Source organism: Peromyscus maniculatus, chromosome 4, assembly GCF_049852395.1.
Source record: "Peromyscus maniculatus bairdii isolate BWxNUB_F1_BW_parent chromosome 4, HU_Pman_BW_mat_3.1, whole genome shotgun sequence".
NCBI classification, from domain to species: Eukaryota; Metazoa; Chordata; class Mammalia; order Rodentia; family Cricetidae; genus Peromyscus; species Peromyscus maniculatus.
In genome coordinates, this window is record NC_134855.1 from 59,868,776 (window position 1) to 59,894,017 (window position 25,242).

General features: G+C 35.7%; 1 protein-coding gene across 1 annotated transcript in view; it reads left to right on the plus strand.

Annotated features, from left to right (window-relative positions):
* The window catches only part of Znf804a (zinc finger protein 804A), a 194,185-nt gene that overhangs the window by 165,071 nt on the left and 3,872 nt on the right, over nucleotides 1-25,242 (plus strand). The window contains exon 3 of the mRNA XM_006995008.4: nucleotides 22,878-23,008. Within this exon, the coding sequence (XP_006995070.2) occupies nucleotides 22,878-23,008 (131 nt within the window). The remainder of the gene's footprint in view (nucleotides 1-22,877; nucleotides 23,009-25,242) is intronic.

The following is a 25,242-nucleotide window of genomic DNA, read 5'->3' on the forward strand; positions in this document are numbered from 1 at the left end:
TACATGTTCTATACAAATAAACTAAGCGCAATCAAACTATATCTGTGTGGGAGTCCATTTTAGGTTCCTAGTGGTTTTACCTAGCAGGTCTGCATAAAGGATGATTAGGACCACTGGCCTGAGTGCAGGTGTCTGAGATGGTCTGCACTTGGCTGTGCTGGGGAGGTGTCTTGTGCTCCACCCGTTGGCATTTCTATAAATACCTTAGGGCAGAGACAGTCGGAGCCCATTGATATAGGTTCCAGGCCTTCTCAAGGCTATCTTGTATTTTCTGTTTATCTCCATGATATAAATCCTTTTATCTAATATTTCCTGCTGCTGTCATTCAAGAAAACCCTGGGGAACTCTGGGGTTGGTGGGTAACCATCCTGCAGAATGGCACCATGAACAGAGACTAAGGACAAAGGAATAGGGACTAAAGACAAAGGAAAATAATAGTAATATTTAGATTTATGTAGAGTTTTTGGCGAAAGAGGGAGTGAATCCTACCAGTGGAAAAGTGATATGTCCAGTGTTGAAATGGAATAATAAATTGGGCAGGGGGTTTTATTTAGAGAGAAAATAAAAACGGACTGGAAGGATGTCCAATGCTGCAGTGCAAAAATCTCCTCTATCAAGATTTCTGTCTCTTTCTCAATTTCTATCTGTGAAGAATAAGTATAAGGTATAGTGTAGAAATATAGTGTAGGGAAAATTTAGAAGTGTGAGATTGTGTAGAAAAAAATTATTTAAGACAAGTTAGGCAACTAGACAGAAAAAATTCTTCAATTTTCTAACTTCGGGGGGCTATGAATGCAAACTGAGAAAAGATCTATCTTCCTTGAGCTTTATGGGTAGAAAAAAAATCTCTTCTTTGAGCTTATTGGGCAGAAAAAATATTCCTATGGAAGCTTTTTGGCCTGGGGACAGCTAAAATACTAAGTCCAGGGGACAGGAGAAAGTGGTTCTCCCTGAGGCAAAAATGCAGGTGTAAGAAGCCACCTTTAAAGTTCAGAGGTTTGGGGGAAAGTTGGTCTTTCTCTCTCTTGGGAAAAAAATATTTCTCTTAAACTATAAGCTTTTCTTAAATATTTGGTAAAATCTCTCTCTAAAAAGCCTTTCAGAACTCTCTCAGAAGGACAAAAATAAGAATCATCTGATGATATTAGTATGGGAAATCACCTGTGATTTGCTCCAAGGGAAAACAACAAACCTCTCCGACTATCAAAACTTCTTTAAGCTTTAAAAATCCTCCCTGCTGAAAAGTTTTCACCTCAATGGCATGATCAATCATTAATTACACCTTGTACTTAAATATCAGTTGACCAGCATCTGTTCTCCTAGTAAAGTAAATGTTTCACTTCAGTGTTGCTGGCCACAGATATTATTCACCTCTAGCTAACCAGTAACCACATATTCTTAATACAAAATATCACACACAAATGTCCCTAATAGAGTATTTGTTGGTTTACCTCTCAAATAATAGAAGCTAGGCCAAATTATCTGCATTTATTTCTACTTTGATATTTTGTTTAAAATTTGTTTTTGTTTTAAGTGTGTGAATATTTTGTTCACATATCTGCTGACCAAATGCATACTAGTGCTCTTGAAATTCCAAATAGGATACAAGATGTCTTGAATTAGACAATTGTGAGACATCATCTCTGTGATTGGAATCATGCCTGGGTCTCTTGCATGAACAATAAGTGACTTTAATAATAAAATAGTGAATTTCTATATGACATTAAACTCTTTATTTCCTTAAAAATTTATATCAACTATCTATTCTTATTTATGACATAATATATGTTATATATGGGCATAAATACTGTATATATTTTATATACATTTTATACACATATATGTTTATATAAACATATTTAATATATATGTACTTTGTAAACAAGTTTGTTATCAGTTTTACAGAGGCTTTGCTTTTTGTATTAAATTGATAAAATGTCTTTCAAATGTGGAATAATTTTTTTTGTACTTTCTGTTACTTTGATAAACACCATAATTGAAAACAAACAAACAAACAAAATCCTCCCTGCAGTGAGGGAGGTAGTTCTTGAGTTCCCAAAAACCTCTCTAAGCTCAGTCTCTTCAAGCTAGTAAAAGGCAGAGGTCAGAATTCCCCAAGGAAAAACTTGGGAGGGTTTGGGTAAGGAGCCACAAAGATCCCAATAGGGCAGGAAACTGTTTATGTGGGAAAAGCAAAAAAGCCAAGCCTTTTAGCTGAGGCATCAAGGGTTTTATTTCTGAGTGAGCACTTGACAGAATGAAAAGGTGCTCCTGATTGCTCTAACACAAAGATCCCCTGAAGCAATGCAAATCCTCTCTTTTAGCAGTGTATTCTGGCTTCTAACCAACAACTGAGAAGCAACTAGCCAGTACCTCCAAGTTTGAGTATATTCTGGGGATACTAGGGTTCCTGCAGTTGTGAACAACTTCCTGGAGCACAGAGCTGAGGCAGGAAGGTGCAGGAGCCAGGAACTGCTAATGAACAAGCAAAACCTAAATCTGGTAGTTGCCCACTTTCCTGAAAGTCCTGGATTGTTAGGTGGAGCTACACAGTGTCCACAACTGCAAACAGAAATCTTTCTGAGAAAAGCTCTGTTTCAACTGACTCTGGTGAGATGAGGGAGTGTAACCCTAAGATGTGATTGCCTCTGGCAAAGCTCTGCCTGTGAGCACAGGGACAAACCTATGCAACCTGCTCAGTGGCTGGGAAAGGTAAAGGTCTGATGAAGCAAAACATCTGTCCTAATTCGAGCTTGGGGAACAAAAACCTCCCTTGCTAAGCTTGATTTATGGACACATATCTGGCTTGTTGTTTGAAGACCCAGAGGTTCCCACTTGACCATAGTCAATACTGTTAAGCCTTAGAGACAGATGTATCATCAAATGCCATTAAACAGCATAGTTATAGTTCATTAGTTCAGCATGAGAATTAATCCTTCTCTTGATGAGCAAAACCTGAGATAACAATGCAATAGATGGAAAGACTTAAATCTATATTGTCATTATATTACCTTGCACTCAAAGGTGCACCAATGACAGTTTGAAGAAACAGACTGATTATCATCTCTCAGAAAAGATATCACTACCATAGATGCTTTAGGTGGCATCAAGAGAGGCACAGATTGGAGGTGGATGATTTATAGATTCTATTTTTTCTAAGAACTTGAGTTGGAATACTTAAAAAAAAACATTAAACATCTACATTCTGGCAATATCCAGACCTAATATTGAAAACATAGATTTTCTTCCATGGTTATGTCCATTCAAGAACTAAGAAACCTGACTTGTCAAAAGCACAAATCAAACACACACACACACACACACACACACACACACACACACACACACTCTTAATGTAATGGGCTATTGGATGGTTAAAGTGTAGAGAACATGGAAACAGCTATTTAAGAAGGTTTTCTAATCTGTTTGAATGAACTTTCTGTACTTGTGGCATTCCTAGTTCATTCTTAAACCCAGATAATGCAGTTAGTCTTAATCTCATCCCAAAGTTGTCATAATCTTTATTCCTTCCTTCCTCATTGTTCTCTCTCCTTGTAGGCTTTCAGATAGCCTAAGGATGAGCACTTCTGATCAATATAACTTGCTATTATTCATTCAATTATAGTTTTTATTTCATTTAGTATATTTTTTCAGTTCACAAATTTGTGTAATTTTTAAAATTATGTGTAGTCTGAAAGTTTCTCCAGGTCCCACCAAGTCCCTGCAGTCCCATAGCCTGCTTAAAAAATAATCACTCAGAAGCTTATACTAATTATAACTGCTTGGCCATTAGCTCAAGGCTTATTACTGACTAGCTCTTACACTTAAATTACTCATAATTCTTATTTATGTTTAGCCATGTGGCTTGGTACCATTTCTCAGTTCTGCCTTGTCATCTTGCTTCCTCTTTGTCTGGCTGGTGACTCCTGACTCAGCCCTTTCTTTTCACAGAATTCTCATCTACATACCCCATCTATACTTCTTGCCTGATTACTGGCCAATCAGCATTTTATTTATCAACCAATCAGAACAACACGTATTCACAGCATATAGAAAGACACCCCATAGCATTTTCCCTTTTCTATTGTATTCACAGCATACAGAAAGACACCCCATAGCATTTTCCCTTTTCTATCTATTCAAAAAGGAAGGTTTTAACTTTGTTATAGTAAAATTATATACAACAAAAAAAAGTTACCAAGCAAGAATTACAGTTACAATATCTAGTTAAATTGTATTTGGCAAAATTAAAGAAAATATTCTATATATCTAGTATTTGTGAGTCTAAAGTTTCATATCTTATTTATTTTTTATCATAACTAAGGAAAATTATAATTATAACTATGTAGTCTTCAATTACATCAAAGACCTCAAAAGGATATAATATTATCTAAGTAAACAGGAAATGCATTGTAAGCAACTTTCAAAATTCTGGAAATAACAGAGACAGCTGACTGCCTGGACAGTCATTCAAAGTTCCTCTGTAACATTTGGGCATCAATCTTTAGCCCATAGGCTTAGAGTCTCTCAGTCACTTCTCCCTGTGTCCTGTAGAATATCTGGCAGTCTCCTCTGCGAAACAAGAATCTGAAAGACTATCTCTCTCCTTGCCAAGTTCAGTGGTCACCTTCCTATGGATCCTGCATGTCAAGTTGATACAGCATTTTGTCATGCAGTCCAGGCAAGAACAGTTTCTTGCACAAATGGCTATTTTTGCCAAGAAGAAGATAAACTACATATGGAGTGTCTTCGATTCCCATCTTTCTCTTTGAAGTAAATGGGTGCTGCCAGGATCAGATGTGTTTCTTTTTCCAGGATAGTCTAAGTCAGGGTTTTTAAAACATTTTAAATGCCATATTCTGTAGGTCTTTGAAGTGTTTGAAGATTACCTACCTAATTGAATTACATCTATGTATACCTAGAAAACTGAACTAGCATGACTGTAAGTTTGATTATCATAGATGACTAATTATTAATCTGTATTTCTCAACTATACACTACAATTTCAAATGAGTTGCACAAACAAAATACTTTAAACAGGAGTAGAAATATACATACAGTATAGGAAAATTAACTTTAAATTTGTATCAGTGACTCAGCCCTTCCTCTTCCCAGAATTCTTCATGTCTGTTTACCCCACATATATTTCATGCCTGGCTACTGAAAAATCAGCATTTTATTTATCAACCTGTCAGAGCAACACATATTCACAGCATACAGATGACATCTCACAGCAATTATGTCCATTACTTCAAGTTTCTCTATTAAAATTCTAATTATCTCTATGTATTTTTCCATTTCATTGAATTTCTTTAAAACCCACTGTTTCAGTGTTTGAAAATTATTTCATACAGGTTGCTATCTGTTTGCCTGCTGCTACAGCATCTTCCCCTTTTAATGTGATCATTATTTCCTGAAAGTTCTTTCTTCTGGGTAGGATGTGAAGTCATCTGAACAGTAAAATATTTTGTGTTAATTCCACTCTTTACAATCTAGTTTGCTTTGTGCTTGTCCCTCCCAAAATTCTCAACAACCTGTATATTATCTTTTAGCTTGAATCACATCTTTATTTTGCTACAGAGTGGTTCCTTAAATCCATGTTCTCTATAACCTTGCTATGGAAGTTGTTGCTAGTTCATTCTGGAAGGCAATGTAAGGTCAAAAAGGTACCCAATACACAACTGAATGTTATTCCCTATGAATATCATGATTATCTAGTAAGGACAGTCTGTTCCCACAGCCTACTTCCTGTGGTATGGTAGAACTATGTTTATCACTCAGTTACTGGCCTGGGGTAAGCAGTACAGGAATTGTTTCCTGATAGCAATGGGAAGATAGACTGTGGGAAGACCTGTCCCAGACTGCTGTGTCATACCTGCAGCCACTAAAGCCACACAAACTTATCACTTCCTGGGCCTAGGGTTTCTGGATTCTATTGCAACACCAGGTCAATCAATGGCTCCATAATGATATAGGAAGCATAGTTGTGGTAAGAGTCAGGGTATATGAGCACTGTAAAAATTCAAATGGAATGAGGATGTTTTTCTCCACCTAGGCCAAAAACTGTCCTTGAGGCTCCCTCCTTAGGCTGTGATAGGAAGATAGCAGTCATTAAGATCTACTTAGTATCAGATTTTAGCAAATGGCATGGAGTGACAAGAGAATGCCCTGTGCTTAGTACCATCTTTTCCTAATAAATGCAATCTTGCTCCACATGCACTGCCCAAATATGGGATACATTTTGTGGAGAATGTTCTTGGATCAGTAAGACTTATGCTAGATCATTCTGTTGTTGAGTCTCACAAACACAAGGACCCACACATCAGAGATATACTGGCACACTGTAGCTGGAGGGATACAGGCTAAGTCCCCCTCACCAGGGTTAATTCATTGCCTGGTGGAAGAACTAGTCATTAGGTTTCAACTGTAACCAAAGGTCTGCAGTTAGCTGTGTTACTTAAGACCAAGGGACAGTTTGTAAAGAGAGTACTTCTTTCAATACGGCTTATAAGAACCTGTTTATACCTGTGTGACACAAAGACCTTCACAGTGTTTGGGGACTGTCATATTCCAGACCTATGCAAAACTGGCAGAGATCCAGCTTGAGTCAGTTCAAAGCATACAGGTCTCTGTCTGATGACTTTAGAGTCCTAGGGGACTTGTGTCCTGGCTTCCTGCCTGTTTTTTTTTTGGGGGGGTCTTACTATTGTGGACTCCTCACAGATAACCTAACATAGTGCGGAGCCCTATGCTGTTTCTAGAACCTGTGTTTCCATGGATGGAGTCTTCCTCTCCTCTCTGCTGCCTGAGGTTGTGGGAGGAGCAGTAGAGGAATTCCTTACTAACAGTTACAGAATCTCATCTGGCAAATAGCAGCACCAAGACACACAGGAGTCTATCAACATAGAGAAAAGTCAGCTTTGGGCAGGAAGGTGACAGATTAATTACAAGCCATTATTTTGAGATACATTTCTACAATAGCTGTTTTTTGTTTTATTCTGTTTTAATTTGAGACATTGTCTCTCTACATAGGCTGTGCTAGAACTCAATATGTATAGCATGTTGACCTTGAACTCTAGAAATCCACCTTCCTCTGCCTTCTGAGTGCTGTGATTAAAGGCATGTGTCACTATACCAGGCTAATAGCAATTATTTTTAAAACATAAGAAATAGCTTGATATAAGACACCAAAGAGCTCTTGTAAGAATTGGTGTATATTTGAATTGTCTGTCTCTCTCACTGTGTACCCATAATCCTGGTTTAATTATTGTATGCCCTCATCACAAATAACATGATTATAATATGTGTTGACTAAAAAGAAACAATATTTTTTTTAAGAAGATGAAAGTTTAACGGCAATATCCTGGTAATCTTTATCATTCTTGCTGCTTATATATTGACTCAAATATGTATCAAGGAATATCAAATCTTAAAAAAAATTCTTACAATTTTGGTATGCATTATATGTACCCATAAGAAAAATACAGCAATCACATGTATATGCAACAAATGCATTTGAAAAGCTTAGTCACATGTGTACCTCTCTGTGATTGTTACCAACTGCTGGTACGGATGGGTCTTCTCATCTTGGTCCTCCTAGGGTTCTAGTACACTATCTACATGCATATAGGACACAAGAGAGGAGTTCATTGATTTGTCTAGATATAAATTTCAGGAATTTGCCGGGTGGTGGTGGCGCACGCCTTTAATCCCAGCACTCGGGAGGCAGAGCCAGGCGGATCTCTATGAGTTCGAGGCCAGCCTGGGCTACCAAGTGAGTTCCAGGAAAAGGTGCAAAGCTACACAGAGAAACCCTGTCTCGAAAAACAAAACAAAAAAAAAATTCAGGAATTCAAAGTTATCAAGTATAGCACATAATTAATAATTGCCAAAATACATTATAAGTATACTTTATTTGACACTTGAAGTGACTTTCATATAAAGCCTGAATAAAATAGTTTTCAGTGATGTATTATCCTTCTAAATTTTAGTATCTGAGATAAAAAAATAGAAAAGATCAAAGTCTCAGCATCAGGTTAAAAGAAAAGATTTTCCTCTAAGCAATTTGACCTATTCATCTGCTGTTCGAGTCAAGTCACACTGAGTCTGTCCACTCACCTGGCTGCCTATTGGCAATTCAGAGTTATTTTCCCTGTCAGAAGTCTGTCACTGATGCAATGCAGAGACAGAACAGAGAATGATTGCTTTAGTGCTACAGCCCCCAAACATCTTGATTTTTGCGTTAGTGGTTACAGTGTGGCTGAAATACCTCCCAAAAGGCAGTGAAGTGACCTTCACCTCAGCTAGTCAAGACTCAGCGTCTTAGAGCTTGCTGGATTGTTCTTCCCCAGAGGAAGTCAAGGTCAGACCAGGTTATTGGAATGTATTATTCCTTCAGAGAATTCTATGGCTATGAAAATGGAAGAGCTTTATTCACAAATTTGAGCAATTCTTAATAATTTAAACTGCTGTTCAGTGACGTTTGAGAAAGAAATTACTTCCTGATATCTGTGTATAAGCATATAAAATTAATGATGAACTGGAAATAACATTTATGTATGATAAAACCATTTCCCATATTTTCCTTGTGTGTACTATGTGACACTGCCTAATATCACTCTTTTAGTTGTTTAAATATTATATTATTATATTTAGTATATGTATTTCATTTTACTTTTGATATTATAATTTACCTACAACTTTTCTCCCTTTTTCTTGCTTCCACATACCTCTCTATACATATACATATATATTTCTAAGTAAAACCTATCTAATCCATATGTCACTTGTATATACGATTTCAGAGGTGACTGTTTGGCATTGGACAATCTAATTGGTGTGTTCTTATCTGGGGAAGGCCATCTCTCTCACTTCTGGTTCCCCCTAGTTGCCTGTAATTTTTGGTGTAGACTTTAGGCTTTATGGGCTTTTCTCCTGACAGGTTGGCATGTTTGCTGATGTCATATTTTTCAGCTCATGTTTGGTCAATCATGTTGCTGAGATTTACAGGTAGAACTTCGGATGATACTAAGAGACACAGTTTCAATGGTAATCTCCTGATCCTCTGGAACTTCTGCCTTCCCATTCCCTCTTCTACAGTGTTCCCTGAGTTCCATGTGGGGAGCTGTATTATTTATTTTTAATAGATATATGCATTGGAACTAGGCTACATAACTCTGCATTTTGATTGGTTGTGATTTTCTGGCATGGTCTCTGTCTGCTTAAAAGAGAAATTTCTTTGATTTATTATAATTTGAGAAGCTATGTTACAGATTTTTTCATTTACAAGGGAAAAACATGTAATTTGCTTTTCCAGAGCCCTTGAGCCCCTCAAAAATGGCAACCCATTTGTTTGGCTATTTGTCTCTGTGCTTTATTATCCAACCTTGGTCTCAACAATTCTCACTCATATAACCCCTCCTCTTTCTCGCCAATTGGACTCCTGGAGTTCCACCTGGGGCCTGACCGTGGATCTCTGCATCCAGTTCCCTCAGTCATTGGATGGGGTTTTTAGCACGATACTTAGGGTGTTTGGTCATCCTATCACCAGAGTAGGTCAGTTCAGGCTGTGTCTCCACCATTGCCAGTAGTCTATTGTGGGGGTATAGCCAAACGAAAAGAAACACATCAACTATGAACCAATAGCTGAGGAGCCCCCAACTGGATCAGGCCCTCTGAATAGGTGAGACAGTTGATTAGCTTGATCTTTTTGAGAGGCATCCAGGCAGTGGGACCAGGTCTGGTACTCAGTGCATGAGTTGGCTGTTTGAAACCTGGGGCTTATACAGGCACACTTGGCTCAGCTTGGGAGGAGGGAACTGGACCTGCCTGGACTGAATCTACCAGGTTGAACTCAATCCTCAGGGGAGTCTTTGCCGTGGAGGAGATGGGAATGGGGGTGGGCTGGGCAGAAGGCAGGGGTTGGGGGGGTGGGGGTGGGGAGGTGGGGGGGTGGGGGGAAGGTGGGGAGGGGGAGGGAAGCTAGGAGAATAAGGAATCCGTGGCTGATATGTAAAATTAAATTATAAAATACAAAAAAAGAAAAAATGGCAACCCAACAGAATATAAATATATGTGCATTATTTATTTTATATTACATATAATGAAAAAACTGTACAGTTTTGACATCCCTTTTTTAGGATTTATTTCTTTTTATTTTTGTATCAGTGTTTGGCCTGAATGTGTGTCTGGTTCCTATAGAGGCCAGAAGATGTCAGATCCCCTGGATATGAACTCTTGTGGAGTCATAGATAGTTGTTATCTGCCATGTGAGTGCTAAGATGTGAACCAGGGTCTTCAGCAAGAGCAATGAGTACTCTTGATCCTGAAGCCATCTCTTTAGCTCCCAAGTTCCGATATTTCTTATTTAAGACCACTCATGAGTCACAGACAACTAAACTGTACATTTTGTCTTAAGCTGGGATCCAATTTTAGACAAATGTATCATTTTTAGTATTTTAATCGAGACCATCTGTATGAACTTGGCCACAATTGCTTCTAAGCTGCATGATAGTTTAAATGATAATTGCCTCTAAAGGGTCATATAGTTGAATGATTGGCCCTGGGTTCCTGGAACTGTTTGGTAGCGATTATAAAGTATGGTTTTGGAGTGAGTTATGATGTTTCAAAAGCCCAAGCTGTTGCAGTTGGTTCCATCTTTTTGCCTCTTGCATGTGTGTCAGAGGTAAGCTCTCAGCTACTGCTTTTGCACTACATGTGCCTGCCTGCTCCTTGCTCTCCACTGTGATGCTCATAGACTGATCCTCGGGAACTATAAGACCCAAACGAAGTGGTTTACTTTATAAGTTGATTTGGTCCTGGTGTTTTGTCACAGCAATAGGGAAGAAATTAAGAGAGCCTGTTCCCTTTTGCCATATTTATCATGCTCTTAAAATGGAGGATGGATTCAATTAGTCAGTGCTGAGGAAAAGGAAAAACATGATTGGAAGAAAGGCTTGTAATTTCTAAGTATCAATTAGAGCACATTTTAAGAAAAGATTCCAAGATAATAATATACTTATTTATATTGGTTTTGTTTTATGAATGTCAATTATGCACTGAAACGCAACAATAATGTTCCATTATTTTGGATGTATTAATAAATAGTAACATATTTCTCTTATAGTTTAAAATAATTTAAATTATTCTCTCTCTCTCTCTCTCTCTCTCTCTCTCTCTGTGTGTGTGTGTGTGTGTGTGTGTGTGTGTGTGTAAAATGTATATGTGAGTGCTTGTGTTTTTATGCCACAGTGTATTTGTAAGGTGCAAAGGACAACTTTTAGAAATCAGTTATTTTCTTTACCTTTTATTGTTTCTGGCATATTTCATACTCTAGATAACTGGCCCATAGCACCCAGATTATTGGATTATTGGAGGTTCTTTCCCAGCAGCTGAAGAAAGGCTTTTATTGGGGCAAGAGAATATATTCATACAGCAGGCACATAGAGACAATACTTTCCACAAAGTAAAGCGGTGACCTGAAGTTCAAAATTCCCACAGATGATTCTTCTGCCTCTGTGGTATTGTATTCCCCCAAATATTGTGCATGCTAATAAACTTATCTAGGTTCAGAGACAGAGCAGCCACTATATTAAACATAAAGGATAGGCAGTGGTAGCACATGCCTTTAATCCTAGCATTCCAGAGGCAGAAATCCATGTGTTCAAGGATACAGCAGGCATGGTGACTCAGCACACCTTTAATGCCAGAAAGCAAGCCTTTAATCTCAGGGAGTGGTGGTAGAAAGAAGAAAGGCATATAAGGCGTTCGGACCAGAAACTAGAAGCATTTGGCTGGTTAAGGATTTGGCTGGTTAAACTTTTGGCTTTTGAGCAGCAATTCAGCAGAGACCCATTCTGGATGAGGACTTAGAGGCCTCCAGTCTGAGGAAACAAGACCAAATGATGTTCCGGCGAGAACTTTTAAGATTCATGCTACAAGCCTCCGTCTCTTACAGCATTAGAATGCTGGGATTACAGATGTGCACCAATGTATCTGTGTTTTTTAATGTGGATTCTGCAAATCAAATTCATGTCATTAGGCTTATATTGCAAGTCTTTTTCTCTCTGAGCCATTTCAGTGGTTCTTATTCATAGTATTTCACTAACTTTGTTGGTGATATCTTGGAATTTCATGTCTTACTTTTCCATTTTGTTTTTATTATAACTTGCTAATGATCATAAGTTAATAAACATGTTTCTGTTTAAATATCTACTTTGGGAAGTAGTTTATGTTTGTTATTTGCTTTTCCTACTTAGAGTTATTTATGTTTCTTGACCTGAAGAAATTGAAATCTTTCTAGGAACCATCATTATTAAAATCCAAATTATTGAGAAGAAAATTGATTCTGAATAAAATAAAATTATAAGTGTAATATTCTCATAATATGTGCCTTTTGTATCAATAAATTATTGAATATCAGAATTTTAGTTGTTGATTCCTCCTGCATATGATTTTCCTACTATTTAAAAAGAGATTATCTCAGAATATAGTTAATAATACTTCTGACATTTATAAAAATGAAATATAGAAATATCTATATCTATATTTTCTCTAAGTAGTAAACATGGTTTACAATAAGGAAAAGTTAATTGTAGTTTAATTTTAGAATCACCTGAGACAGCTGGTCAGTAGTGGCACATGTCTTTAGTCCCTGCACTCAGAAGGCAGAGGCATACTGATCTCTGAGTTAAAGGCCAGCTTGGTCTACAAAGTGTGTTCCAAGACAGACATTGCTACACAGAGATACCCTTTCTTGAGAGATAAACAAATAAACAAAGAGAACTTTAACTGAGAAATTAAGAGCACACACACACACACACACACACACACACACACACACTCATAAAACATATTTTTCCAGGGTCTTGTCTAGGCCCATATATTATTTCTCTGCTTTAAAACTTTCTAGTTGCCTAGTGTTCTAAAGAAATTTGAGGTCTGTAAGTGAGGTTACCGCTTTCACTATGTCTAATGATACATGCCTCCTTGCTATGATCAAGAAGATACAGGCAAATCAAAAAGCATTCCTCGGGATCCAAAACAAATTTTAAAAGTTGTCCAATGAGAATGAAGAGAGAAGCATTGAAAGTAGACTGGCAACACTGTTTGATATCTCTTCTCCATGCCAAATAAAAAAAGAAAAAACTAAAGCCAAAGAGAGGTATTGGAAGACCATGGGAAAAATTGGGGGCCCTGAAAAATTATTTGGGGCTACTTCTCCCTATGATAATTTGAAACTCAGTCAATGACAAATTAAATTGCCAACACACATTGTATTTAAGCAACCACTTTTGTTATTAGACCAATCTAGGATTTTTATTTAAATATTCCATCAATTTTGTCTAGAAATTTCTCTTTATCCTCTTGCATGATTCAGAAGGAAGAAAATTTGAAGCTTGTAGTTGCCATGAATTAAGAAGAGATGCAGATAGATTTGCTGTATCAGTGATCAGGATGGACAGCAAAACTAGACTCAGAGATGTCAATTAAATTTATGATAACTAATATGAAGCAGGATTTGAGTCACCTAAAATGGGCTACTGATTCCTATATCAATGGCAGAAAAATATATAACAGGACATGTCAAGTGTGGCTTCAAAACTCAATTGTGCTGTGATTAGAAACCTTTGTACTGCAAGGCAGTGGTGGCACATGCCTTTAATCCCAGCACTTTTGAGGCAGAGGCAGGTGAATCTCTATGAGTTTGAGGCCAGCCTGGTCTACAGAGTGAGTTCCAGGACAGACTCCAAAGCTACACAGAGAAACCTTGTCTTGAAAAACCAAAACAAATAACAGAAACCTTGGTACTGTCCAAGGATAGTGTGAGGATCTTATCTTGTAAAAGGCATATCTTTACCAGCAACTAAGAATATTATAGACCAGAGTAAGGAAAATAGATAGGAAATTAAAAAAAATGTTTAGCAATTATCCAAAAAGTACCATTCATATATGAGTTTGTATATTATTTCTTATGTTTCTCTGGAGAAGCCAATTCAGGTTAATGACATGACAATTTATGTAGAAAATAAAGGAATAAGTTTTATTTTTATATCTATAACTTAGCATGTAGTATATTTTCACTCCTCATATTTTTTGATGTTTTACGTCTAATTTAATCAGTATATTTTGCTTTTTACTTTTCACACTATGACAATGACTAGGTCTTTGGAAGTTTCTAAATTGCATCAATTTTTTGATGAGTACCGTAAGAGTCTATGCTATGTTTACTAAAGCTTAGTTAGTAATATGTGTCATACTTAGTTATTTTTAAATGTACCTATGTACCTATGTTTCCCCCCTAGAAGGACACCAGCCAATACCTTAAATATACCTCAACAAATTATATATATTATAATATAATAATATAATATTATATATATAATATAATATATTTATATATTATATAATATATAATAATATAATTATATATATATAAATTATATATATTTACATACTGAAAACAATTAATGTCACATGGAAGACAATTAGTGTCACAACAGACAAAAAGATGGATTTGTAAATGTATATGAATATTAGATATATTATGTGAGTACACACATATAAACAACTGTAAAATTATTCTTCCTCATTCTAGAATTCCATTTATACTAGAATACAAATGTATATAGTTTTTATAATTTGGACTAGGAGATACTATTAATAATAGATAGCTCCTGGGCCGGCAAGATGTCTCAGTGGGTTACCAAATATCTTAGAAACAAAACTTCTAAAGTTACATGAGTAGTTCCTCCAGAGAGGAAGAGCCATTTGTTAATCCTTAGTTTGTAAGTCATTTATCACAATCAAAGTTATAAATCAGTTTGACAACCATTCATTAATATTTTAAGAACAATAAAAGGAATAGAATTATATGTATTTATAAAGCTTAATATAGACAGATAGAAATTTGGAAAACTCCCATTTTGATTACTGCAAGTTGCCAGTGAAACTGGGGTGCTATCTTGGCGAGTTTAGTCTTTTTAATGAAAGAATTTAAGATTGACTCAAAAGGAAGCTTGATGACAATTATTTAGAGTTTAAAAGAAAACGTTCAGGGCAGGCAAGCTATAAATCTAGGCATCCCCCTGGAGGAGGGGATAGAGAAGAGAAAGAAAGAAAATGTCTTTTGTAAGTAGTGATATGGTAGAATTAAGGTGGAATAACTTTATAGATGAATACTGAGAAATCATAGAGTGTCAGAGAAGTCATATTCAGGCTTTGACAGGTATCTGAAGGAAGGAAAAAGAGATTCAGTAAAACAAAAGAAAAAGATAAATGATTTATTTCTGAGTGACTCAAAAAAGCAGACAAGTTTATCGAAGCTGCGTGGTTACAGCAACATGAGTGACTACATAGAGTAGAACTTCTGGAAGGGAAAACATGTTTCCTTCAGGAGATGATCATTCCTTCCATCTCCTCAGCATCTCCTAAGGTGGATGGGCTTTCCTGAGTCTGAGTCGTGTTCTCTTGCCCATGGAGCTAGCCAACACAATTGGAATGTTAGTTCTCAGAAAAGTCCTGCTGTGTCTGTTTAGTGTTGGTGGTACATAATTGAATTCGGAGCAGACCAACTGGTATTGTGTAACTGCCTTTTAAAAATAGTATCTATAGAAATTCAAGTTGATTTAATCAGTATTATTGGATACGTTGATTTCTATTGAGTGTTCAAAGGTCCTATAACATCTGGGATGATGTAGTTACTACAGTTATGTAGGATGAACATGCAATAAAGAATAACTTTTGTTATAAAATACATCTCAGTATTTGAAATTAAGATTAAATTGCAGGTTCTCTTCTTAGTCAACTAAAAATGCTAGTAAGAAAATAAATAATCAAATATTGTTTAATTGATAATTAAGTAAATAATTAAAGTAAAACTATTGTTTACCTTATGAAGATAATACATAGTGTATATTTTCACACTATATTAATACATATACCTACTTTGTATGCTGTGCAGTATTAGTATACTATTGTAATTGGAATTACAATCCAAGAATATAAAACGTGTTTTAATTCTTAACATTGTTGGTAATAGATGCATAATATGCATTTATAAAGTTGAGCCATAAATCAATCATCCTTCATTTTCTGCTCACTCAGGTGGCTTGTGTCTTTTGAAAATAATCATGTCCATGTCTCTTACAATCAAGTTTCTATTGCTCTCATTCTACTACTAAAGATCTTATCCAGATTTTTGTTAGCAAATTTTCAAAGCCTCCTATTGTAAGAGGAAGTTAATCACAGCCATCCTGTGCCAATTCAATTTGATAAGCATTCATAAGCACTTACAATGCAGGAGACACTTCTGATCCAGCACTTAAGAAAATGAACTCAATAGTTGGAAATCAGTTTTAGACAGAACACACACTGATTGCCAAGACTTTTATATTAGAATTAAAATGAGGTTTTTATCCACAAAGAGAACCTTGAGTTAATAGAGTCTAAAGAATGAGAGGCCTTGGGGAAAGATATTGTTCAGATCTGATATGCCATTAAGAGATTAGATGCTTTTAAAGCTTCCAGGAGAAAAGTCCAAGTGATACACATTCATGATAGTAATGGGAAACGAAATTTGAAAAAAATAAAAAGACTTCCACTGTATCACTCAGCATAATATCATTGATTAAATAATGACTAGAAGGAAATTACACCTTGAAGTCTGATAACATCCACTAGAATACCATCTCTGAAAAAAAATGTATTTGCTAACATTCTAATAGATCACTCTGCACTGCACAGTCTATTTCAAGAATGCTAAATTGATTTAGGAAATGGAGATGCTGATTCTTTGATGCTATTACTTCTCTTTGAGGCTCTTACTTCTCTATAAGGTAAAAAAGCATACTTAGATTTTAAGAAGCCACTGAAACCATTTTTGATGGAAACAACTCTGCTAAATTCAAAGCAATGTTCAAGCTTTTGGAAAGAGTAACAGTGGATAATACAATAACAGTGAAATATGAAAGTATTTGCAGATGTATTGAAGGAAAGAAGTAATGGATTTACTTATAGAAGGGAAAACACTTGAAGCTGTTTTCACTAATGCTCTAAATGGATATTTTATTTCATACTGACTAGTTCTATCCTAAAAGATGTCACTGGAAGCATGTCATAGAAGATAAATGCTGGAGAAAATTTTAAGTATAATTTGAGAAGAAATAGATCTGAAAAGAACTACTAAAGGACATATCTAGAAAGTAGAAATACAATTTACTCAACGACAAATCAAATTCAAATTTGGCTTTTTATTTTCTAATTAAATAATTAGTTCAAGACATTCATTGTTGTTTAATTATGGAATTTGGAGCTGAAAATTTTTAATTTCTTATGTTCTTATTTTAGCTTCTAGATCTTTGCCAAACTTAACAACTGAGAATGTTGCTGGCTGCCCTGTTGAAATCACAATTTAACACTGGTAGTGACAGAGGATCAATGTTAAAGTACAGGAAATGAAATATTCTTCTTTAAAGATTAAAAAAGAAAGAAAAAGAGGAAGGAAGGAAAGAAAGAAGGATGGAAGGAAAGAAAATAGGTTCATATAATTCAGAGACTTTTGCTGACAATCCAGTTAGTGGGGATTAAATTATAATTCTGTTAATGGAATAGAAGAGTGTGTATTTTTATAGTGGGCCTCAATTTTTAATGGACCTTGGGAATATCAAATTAGAATAGTCATTTCATGTGAAAATCTGTACTCATTGGTGTTTTCTAGAGAGAAACAAAGTCCACACCATATGTGGAACAAAGTGTGTGTGTGTGTGTGTGTGTGTGTCTGTGTGTGTGTGTGTAGACAGGAGAGAGAGATGATAGATTATATAGATGATAGATGAGAGAGAGAGAGAGAGAGAGAGAGAGAGAGAGAGAGAGAGAGAGAGAGCACTTAGTAACTTGGTAGATACTTTGGCTTCAGTTCATGAATTAGTATATAATTTTCTAGTTGGTTTTTTTCTTTTTCTAAGAAAAATGAACAAAAGGATTTGCCATTGTCTCATTCTTTGCATGGCCTGAGGGACTTGGACCTGACTGGAAATTTTGAAGGAATGAGTAAAACACAAATACACACAGACTCAAGGATGGAAAATCTGGGGATGGGATCGGTTTGCTTCTCTGCTAGAGAAACCACAGTATCACATAAGCTCAGAGTGTTTCTTTTATAGAGTTGAATATGGTTGTGGGGTGATTCTATACAGATGAACAAGAAGGGGAGAGTTATTACATGTAGATAAACAAGGAGGCAGGGTCTATGGTCAACAATTGAATCAAGGAGGTAGATTTAGTTAATCTTGGTAAAAATCAATCTCTGTAGGGGAGCAATGTTCAGGCTGAGAACATCCATGGGGCAAAAAACTATGATGGACATTTTCTACAATCACTATCAACACCAGGACACAGACCCAAAGGGAATATTTTGCTGTTTGCCTCTGAACATGGACTTGGCTCATGCAGTGGGATGGAGGAGGAAGGCCTTGCAATTTCTTTATGGGTCTGAGGACTGAGCCTTTGACACAGTCATGTCAGACAATTCACATCCACCCAGGGTTTCATATATTCATGGCTTCTACTCCCCACACATTGTGTGATATTTAATCCACTGGAAAGTTTCATAACCATCAGCAAACATCTGGAATGTCTCAGGATGCATCATTGATCTACTTAGAAACTGAAACTGCATCACATGCACCATGCCACATTTTGTCTTCTAAAAATTGGCGCTCTTTCCATTTCTCCATTAACTAATAGCCCAGGAGCATCAGTGTTACCAACAGGTTGTGAAGAAGTCAGACTTGTGATCAAATCACCATGGCCTATAATTGGTTGTGATTGATTCTGGCTGTTCTATCTACTTCAAGGGGTTTCTTATTCATTTGCCTATGAAATAAAGCTATAGTTATGTCCTCACCTCCTACAAATCTTTGTTCTGATGACATTGTAACAAACATTCTTATGGTGAAAATACTATAGGTTGATTCTTAACTAGTCATATCTCATACAATACTCTTTATTGGCAATCTTTGACTTTTTTCTCACTGATAAAATTCATAAAGCAAACTCACATATGTTATAATATATGAGATGTTATCTTAGTTAAATTGAGAAGAGTTATCACTGTTGATGCTAAAGAAGTTGTCATCTTATAAGGCAATTTCTGGAAGGGTTCTAGAAGGTACTAGCTGCTTAAAATTACTTTTTTCCCCTAAAAAATATCTAGGCTTTGTTTTTCTAGTCCTATAACTTAAAAGAACATACATTATATCAACTAATTTATAGAACTCTAAAAGAGATTTTCCAAGTCATGTTTCAAAATGAAAACAATTTGACTGAAAAAATGGCAGGCGTACTAACAATTAATATGTGTGAGCTGTTTTAAGGTGTTGGATTCGCACTGAAATCAAAGATTTAAAATAAAAGTACCTGTCCTAATCACTGTATTTGAAGTAGTTCCTTCTCTGTCCCCAGAGCCCTTTCTTTCACCCACTTCAAATCACATTTCAGTACCTACTGTATGATATAAATAGCATTCTTATATGCTCCAACCTCTGTCCTTCTTGACCAAATTAAAAAAAAATATGAAAGAAAAAAGGCAATTTCCCACTGTCACAGATATTTAAAATGTGTCTGGAATAACACTTGCAAAGTAGAGGATACCTAGAGAAATTTAAATGAACATATACACACCAGCTCCCTCAGTCGGACCTGAAATTCGGACAGATTGAACAACAATACCAGGAAATTTGAGAGTTACAGCATAGGGTATGTAGGTTCTAAGAAATTCTGATTTCTCTTCAATTTTGTTTTGATTTGTAATGATTCTGGACAAGCCCATCTAATTTGCTTAACTTCAGTCTTCGCTTCCAGAAGTAAAAAAAGAAAACTTTGTGAACATAGGTATTTATGGTAAGAATCAATAAGATGATATTTCCTTAATGAAATTTAGAGAGAAATAGGGGAGAAATATTGAAGGGCCATATGGCTATGAAAATGATCCAACCTTCCTATTAAACCTTATAATATAGAATTACTAACCGTCAAATTTCAACACTTAGAAAAATGCTACTTAACCATGGACAAAGTACAAACTTGCACATGGGTTTCATAGAGTGTGAAAATGCTGCCAACCTCTGTGTACCTGTTTGGAAAGTGATAAACACTTAGACAAAGGAGGGCTTGATCAATTTGACCCCAGCGTTTATACTTTCATGAAACTACCCAGGGATGGACACATGCACAAAGCATAAATAAAATATTTATTAAAGTTTTATTTCCAAATTAAAAAAAAATGTTGTTAGTGAAAGAATCTAAGCAAACTTTTAATCTTGCATAATTTAAAAATTTCCTCTTCTTGGTCATAACTCACCCCCCTGTCATTGGAAGCATTGTTCTTTCATCTTTTTAATGGAATTTAAACTTAACAGTTCAACCCTCTTTCATGATGTACACACTATTAATTATACATGGATACACTTGTTATGTATGTTTAGTATAATTGCTTGCTTTGTATGTAAAAATTAACTTTTTAAAAAATTTTTATTTTATTTTATTTTACAATACCATTCAGTTCTACATAACAGCCACAGATTCCCTTGTTCTCCCCCTTCCTGCCCCCCTCCCCTTCCTCCCAGCCTACCACCCATTCCCACCTCCTCCAGGGCAAAGCCTCCCCCGAGGACTGAGATCGACCTGGTAGACTCAGTCCAGGCAGGTCCAGTCCCCTCCTCCCAGATTGAGCCAAGGGTCCCTGCATAAGTCCCAGGTTTCAAACAGCTAACTCATGCAATGAGCACAGGACCTGGTCCCACTGCCTGGATGCCTCCCAAACATATCAAGCCAATCAACTGTCTCACCTATTCAGAGGGCCTAATCCAGTTGGGGGCCCCTCAGCCTTTGGTTCATAGTTCATGTGTTTCCATTCATTTGGCTATTTGTCCCTGTGCTTTATCCAACCTTGGTTTCAACAATTCTCGCTCATATAAACCCTCCTCTTTTTCACTAATTAGACTCCCAGCACTCCACTTGGGGCCGAGCCGTGGATGTCTGCATCCAGATTCCTCAGTCCTTGGACGGGGTTTCTGGCAAAACTCTTAGGGTGTTTGGCCATTCCATCACCAGAGTAGGTCAGTCCCGGCTGTCTCTCGACCATTGCCAGCAGTCTTTTGTGGGGGTATCTTTGTGGATTTCTGTGGGCCTCTTTAGCACTTTGTTTCTTCCTTTTCTCATGTGGTCTTCATTTACCATGGTCTCCTATTCCTTGTTCTCCCTCTCTGTTCTTGATCCAGCTGGGATCTCCCGCTCTCTTTCCCTTGACAAAATTAACTTTTTAACTAAAGATTTTATTTAAAGTATTGTAAACTACTGTCTTACTTCTTCATTTTTTAGCCTTAAGAATATACTTCACTTCTAAGAAATAGAAATTACCAAGACTATTGATTTCTGAAATTGAGCAGTACATTGTCATTAGCCTATTATAGTCTTATTTTACACCAGAAACAAATTAGTGCATCTTGAAATTTATAGTTACTTTTGTCAGTCATATGGAAACAATGATTGTAAATCTGTGACAGAGTTGTTGTTCAGTTTAACAATATATAAAAAGTCTAACTAAAGACTAAATTTAATACTACAAGAACTCCTTCTGAAGAAATAGATTATTGCTAATGAGAAAACTAAAAAAAATATTGTGTTACTTAAATAATAATAAAGAATATAATACAGAAATAAAGGATGGAGAGGATTATATAAATGTGTACACCTACCTATAAAAATCATCAACAAAAATATCAGCAGTCACTTGAAGCTGATTCTGTGTGTATCGCCCAAGTTGCTGATGTTACATGATGCTGTAGAGATTGAATTAAATGTTAAGTCTGTGAGAAATATCAATTCAATAGAGTGAATATGTTTTGAAAGATATGAATATATATATATATATAATTATTGATTCAGATAATATAAGTAATTTATTTACAACTTTGATAAATATTTATTGAGTAGGCCTTTTGTATACAAGGCTACACTGAATATGCATAAAGGACTTATCAAAAGTTTATGCAACATCATAAAAATATAGTCATATCATTCCTTGTTCTGTAATGCTACTCTCAAAATACGACTCATTACAATTTTAACACATCATAAACTATTGAGAAAAATACTATTTCAATCATTTTTATAACTATACATTATCTTCATAAGAATCTTCAGTTACAATAACTGAGGATGAACCCCTTTGATATTCCTTCAATCACTTCATACGTGTGAATATTTATTGTTTCTCTTCAATTGTGTTTTCAATTTTTCTGGCCTTCAGCTTAGAAAATAATCTTCTTTACTACAGATAAAAAATTCTCAACATAATAACTTCTGAAAAAAACAGAATTTTCTCTAAGATCTTGATTTGAGGAAAGTACCTGATATTTGAGAGAGAGGCTATTTAAAACATCACATCAATAGAAATCATTTGCCTTAGGTTTTATGGCATTAAATCCTAGTACAAAGCACATTCAAATAAGAGGTTTTATTTTATAAGCAAAATCTATAAATGTATTGAATTTGTTTGAAGCTTAGGGGCCTAAAAAAAGTCTCTAATGCATCATCTAAATTAAGCAAAGATACTTAGAAGATTCCAATCAATAAGAAGAGAAATAAGGCTGCCATTTCAATATACCTAAAGCTCAGATGCAACTTTTGCTGTAATATAATTACATGGTTGGGCATTTGTACCAGCCAAAGTGGAAGAAAATATTTTTGTTAGAAACAGGTTTTGATTGATGGTGTTTTCCTTTGACGAAGTCAATGTATTGAAAATCCTTGCAATGCAGAAGTTTAAAGTTGCTCTAGACTTAGATACTATTAATTATTTCCATGTGTTTTAATAGAGGCTCAAAGAACTGAAACAGAGAGAATTTGCTCGAAATGTAGCATCTAAATCCAGGAAGGATGAAAGAAAACAGGAAAAGGCACTCCAACGTCTTCACAAGCTGGCTGAGCTAAGAAAGGAAACTGTGTGGTGAGTCTATAATGAAATGTTAACTTTCCCTAAAATACACCTAAAACATAGCTGCAGGAGTTGGAAATAAAGGGCACAAATCTATTTATTTCAGTACACCGAAAAAGGCATACATGTTTGCATGGCCTTCTGCAGAAGTAAAGAGTAATTTGAATTTCATTCAAACACCTGTTTAATGCACATTTCACTAAAACTCGCAAATTACTGTAATCTCAGCTTATGAAAGCAAATTTTGCATCAGTAGAGGCTTGTATCTCAGCCATCTTAATTGAAAGCCGTCTCATTTCTTCATGAAATTCAAACCATTCGACTGAGGATGAGAGCCTAGCACTATCTCCTGACTCTTGGCAAAAAGAGGTTTTGAGAAGATCTTATTTTATTTTTTTAAATGATAATTTGGAGAAGCTTTCTTTGAAATTACTTTTAAATTTGAAAAAGAGAGGTCAGGAAGATACTGCACACTTCAGAAGCAGCTCAAAATTAGTTTCCCTGTGAATAAACTATAGCTGGACTGTTAGAAGTTCACAGCTCTTAAACTTTGACCCACTTCTCAGAGTGAGCAGCTGTTCGATGGGAATGGAGTCATAATTCAGACCTCACAAGCCCAGCCAGGGCAATGCTATTAAAAGAAGATCACTGGTAAAATGCCCTTATTTCTCTCGACAAATGAAGTCTCTCTTGTTACTGTCTATAACAAATATTTCATGCTCAGTTAATTTTTTTATGGAATATTGTTATGGAATATTTTGATGAATAAGACATTTTTAAGAATTCCAAATTTAAAACAATATGAGTGATTCTTTTAAAATCCAGTGTGGAATTGTTTGAAGAGCTGCTTAACTGTAGTAGTGATGTCTGTTTACTGTTGTGGCATCAGATGCAGAGTTGATGCAAATCAAGTCTATATCATGGGACTTACTTACTATATAATATAATACAATGATCTAGAAGTAGAATTTGCCACATAGAATCTGATATATTAAGAAAGCTATATTTATAAGTTATAAACAATGTCTATATTACTTATCTTCATAACAACTTTCAGTAGATAATATTTCTCATTATACACACACACACACACACACACACACACACACAAACATATACACAACTTCTCCGTTAGTTTTTAAATGGCATAAAAAGGGCAATGTAATTTAGAAGCAAGTCAGTGAGCAGATGTAGATTGTGTCTGTGATTTTAAAAATCAGCTATACTATTTGGCCATTTGAAATTCCTTAAAAATAAATGCTTAGAATGGAATGGGATTTCTCTTAAGGTAATTGGTAGTAGAAAGGTAAAGTTTAAGGATTTCCTATTTTATATACAGGCCAAATCATTCTTTTAAAACAAAACTAGTATTTATGATATACTTCCAAATATAGATAGAATATAATTCATGTTTTAGGGAAATAGTATTCTATCCTACAGGACTACATATTATAATATAACTTACAACTTCAAAGTAATTTTAAATTTTGAGCCTAGCAATTCCAAAGGACCCACAGCACTTCTCTAGCTACCTTAGCTGACAGCAAAGTGTTGGTGCAAAAGCAGACTTGATGAAATTTGGTTGAAGTGAATCATTAAACCAAATTCCCAATCTTTCTAAAATATTTCTTAAGGTCCTGTTTGTTTGTTTGTTTTCTTCTCTTTCTTTGGTATCTGTTTTATAGGATCAATGATGAAAATTATTGCAATGTAAAAATAATTTTATAACTCCTTATGAAGAGGCCATTGGGATAGAAAAAGTTGATTGGGAAGCAATAATCTGAGAGCAAAAGAATGACCTGTAACTTGTTTGCAGCTGTAGAGAGCATTCCTAGACAATCACTCCAGGTTACCCCAACAATGACCAGCAACAAAATGATACTGAAACACTGGTAAAGGTAACATGAAATAAGTTTATAACACACATTTAAATTGCTGTCATAAATTTATGACAGATGTTGGATTTGAAAACAAATGGGTGCACCAATAGACATGCATGAAGGAGAAACTTTAAGGATGCCCATACTCATTGCTGAACTGTCTGCTGCTGACAGACTTGGGAACCACGAAAATGATTGTCTTCATCTGTGTCCTCTCCACTGTCCCCACCAGGATCCAAATGAACACTTCTAATCCACACAAATCATCTTGGTTAAACTAAGCAGAGCAGGAAAAGAAACCAAAGAGCCAGGGTCTGGGGAGAGGGCCCTTTATATACTGTGAGAAACAGGATTTTGATGTGGACA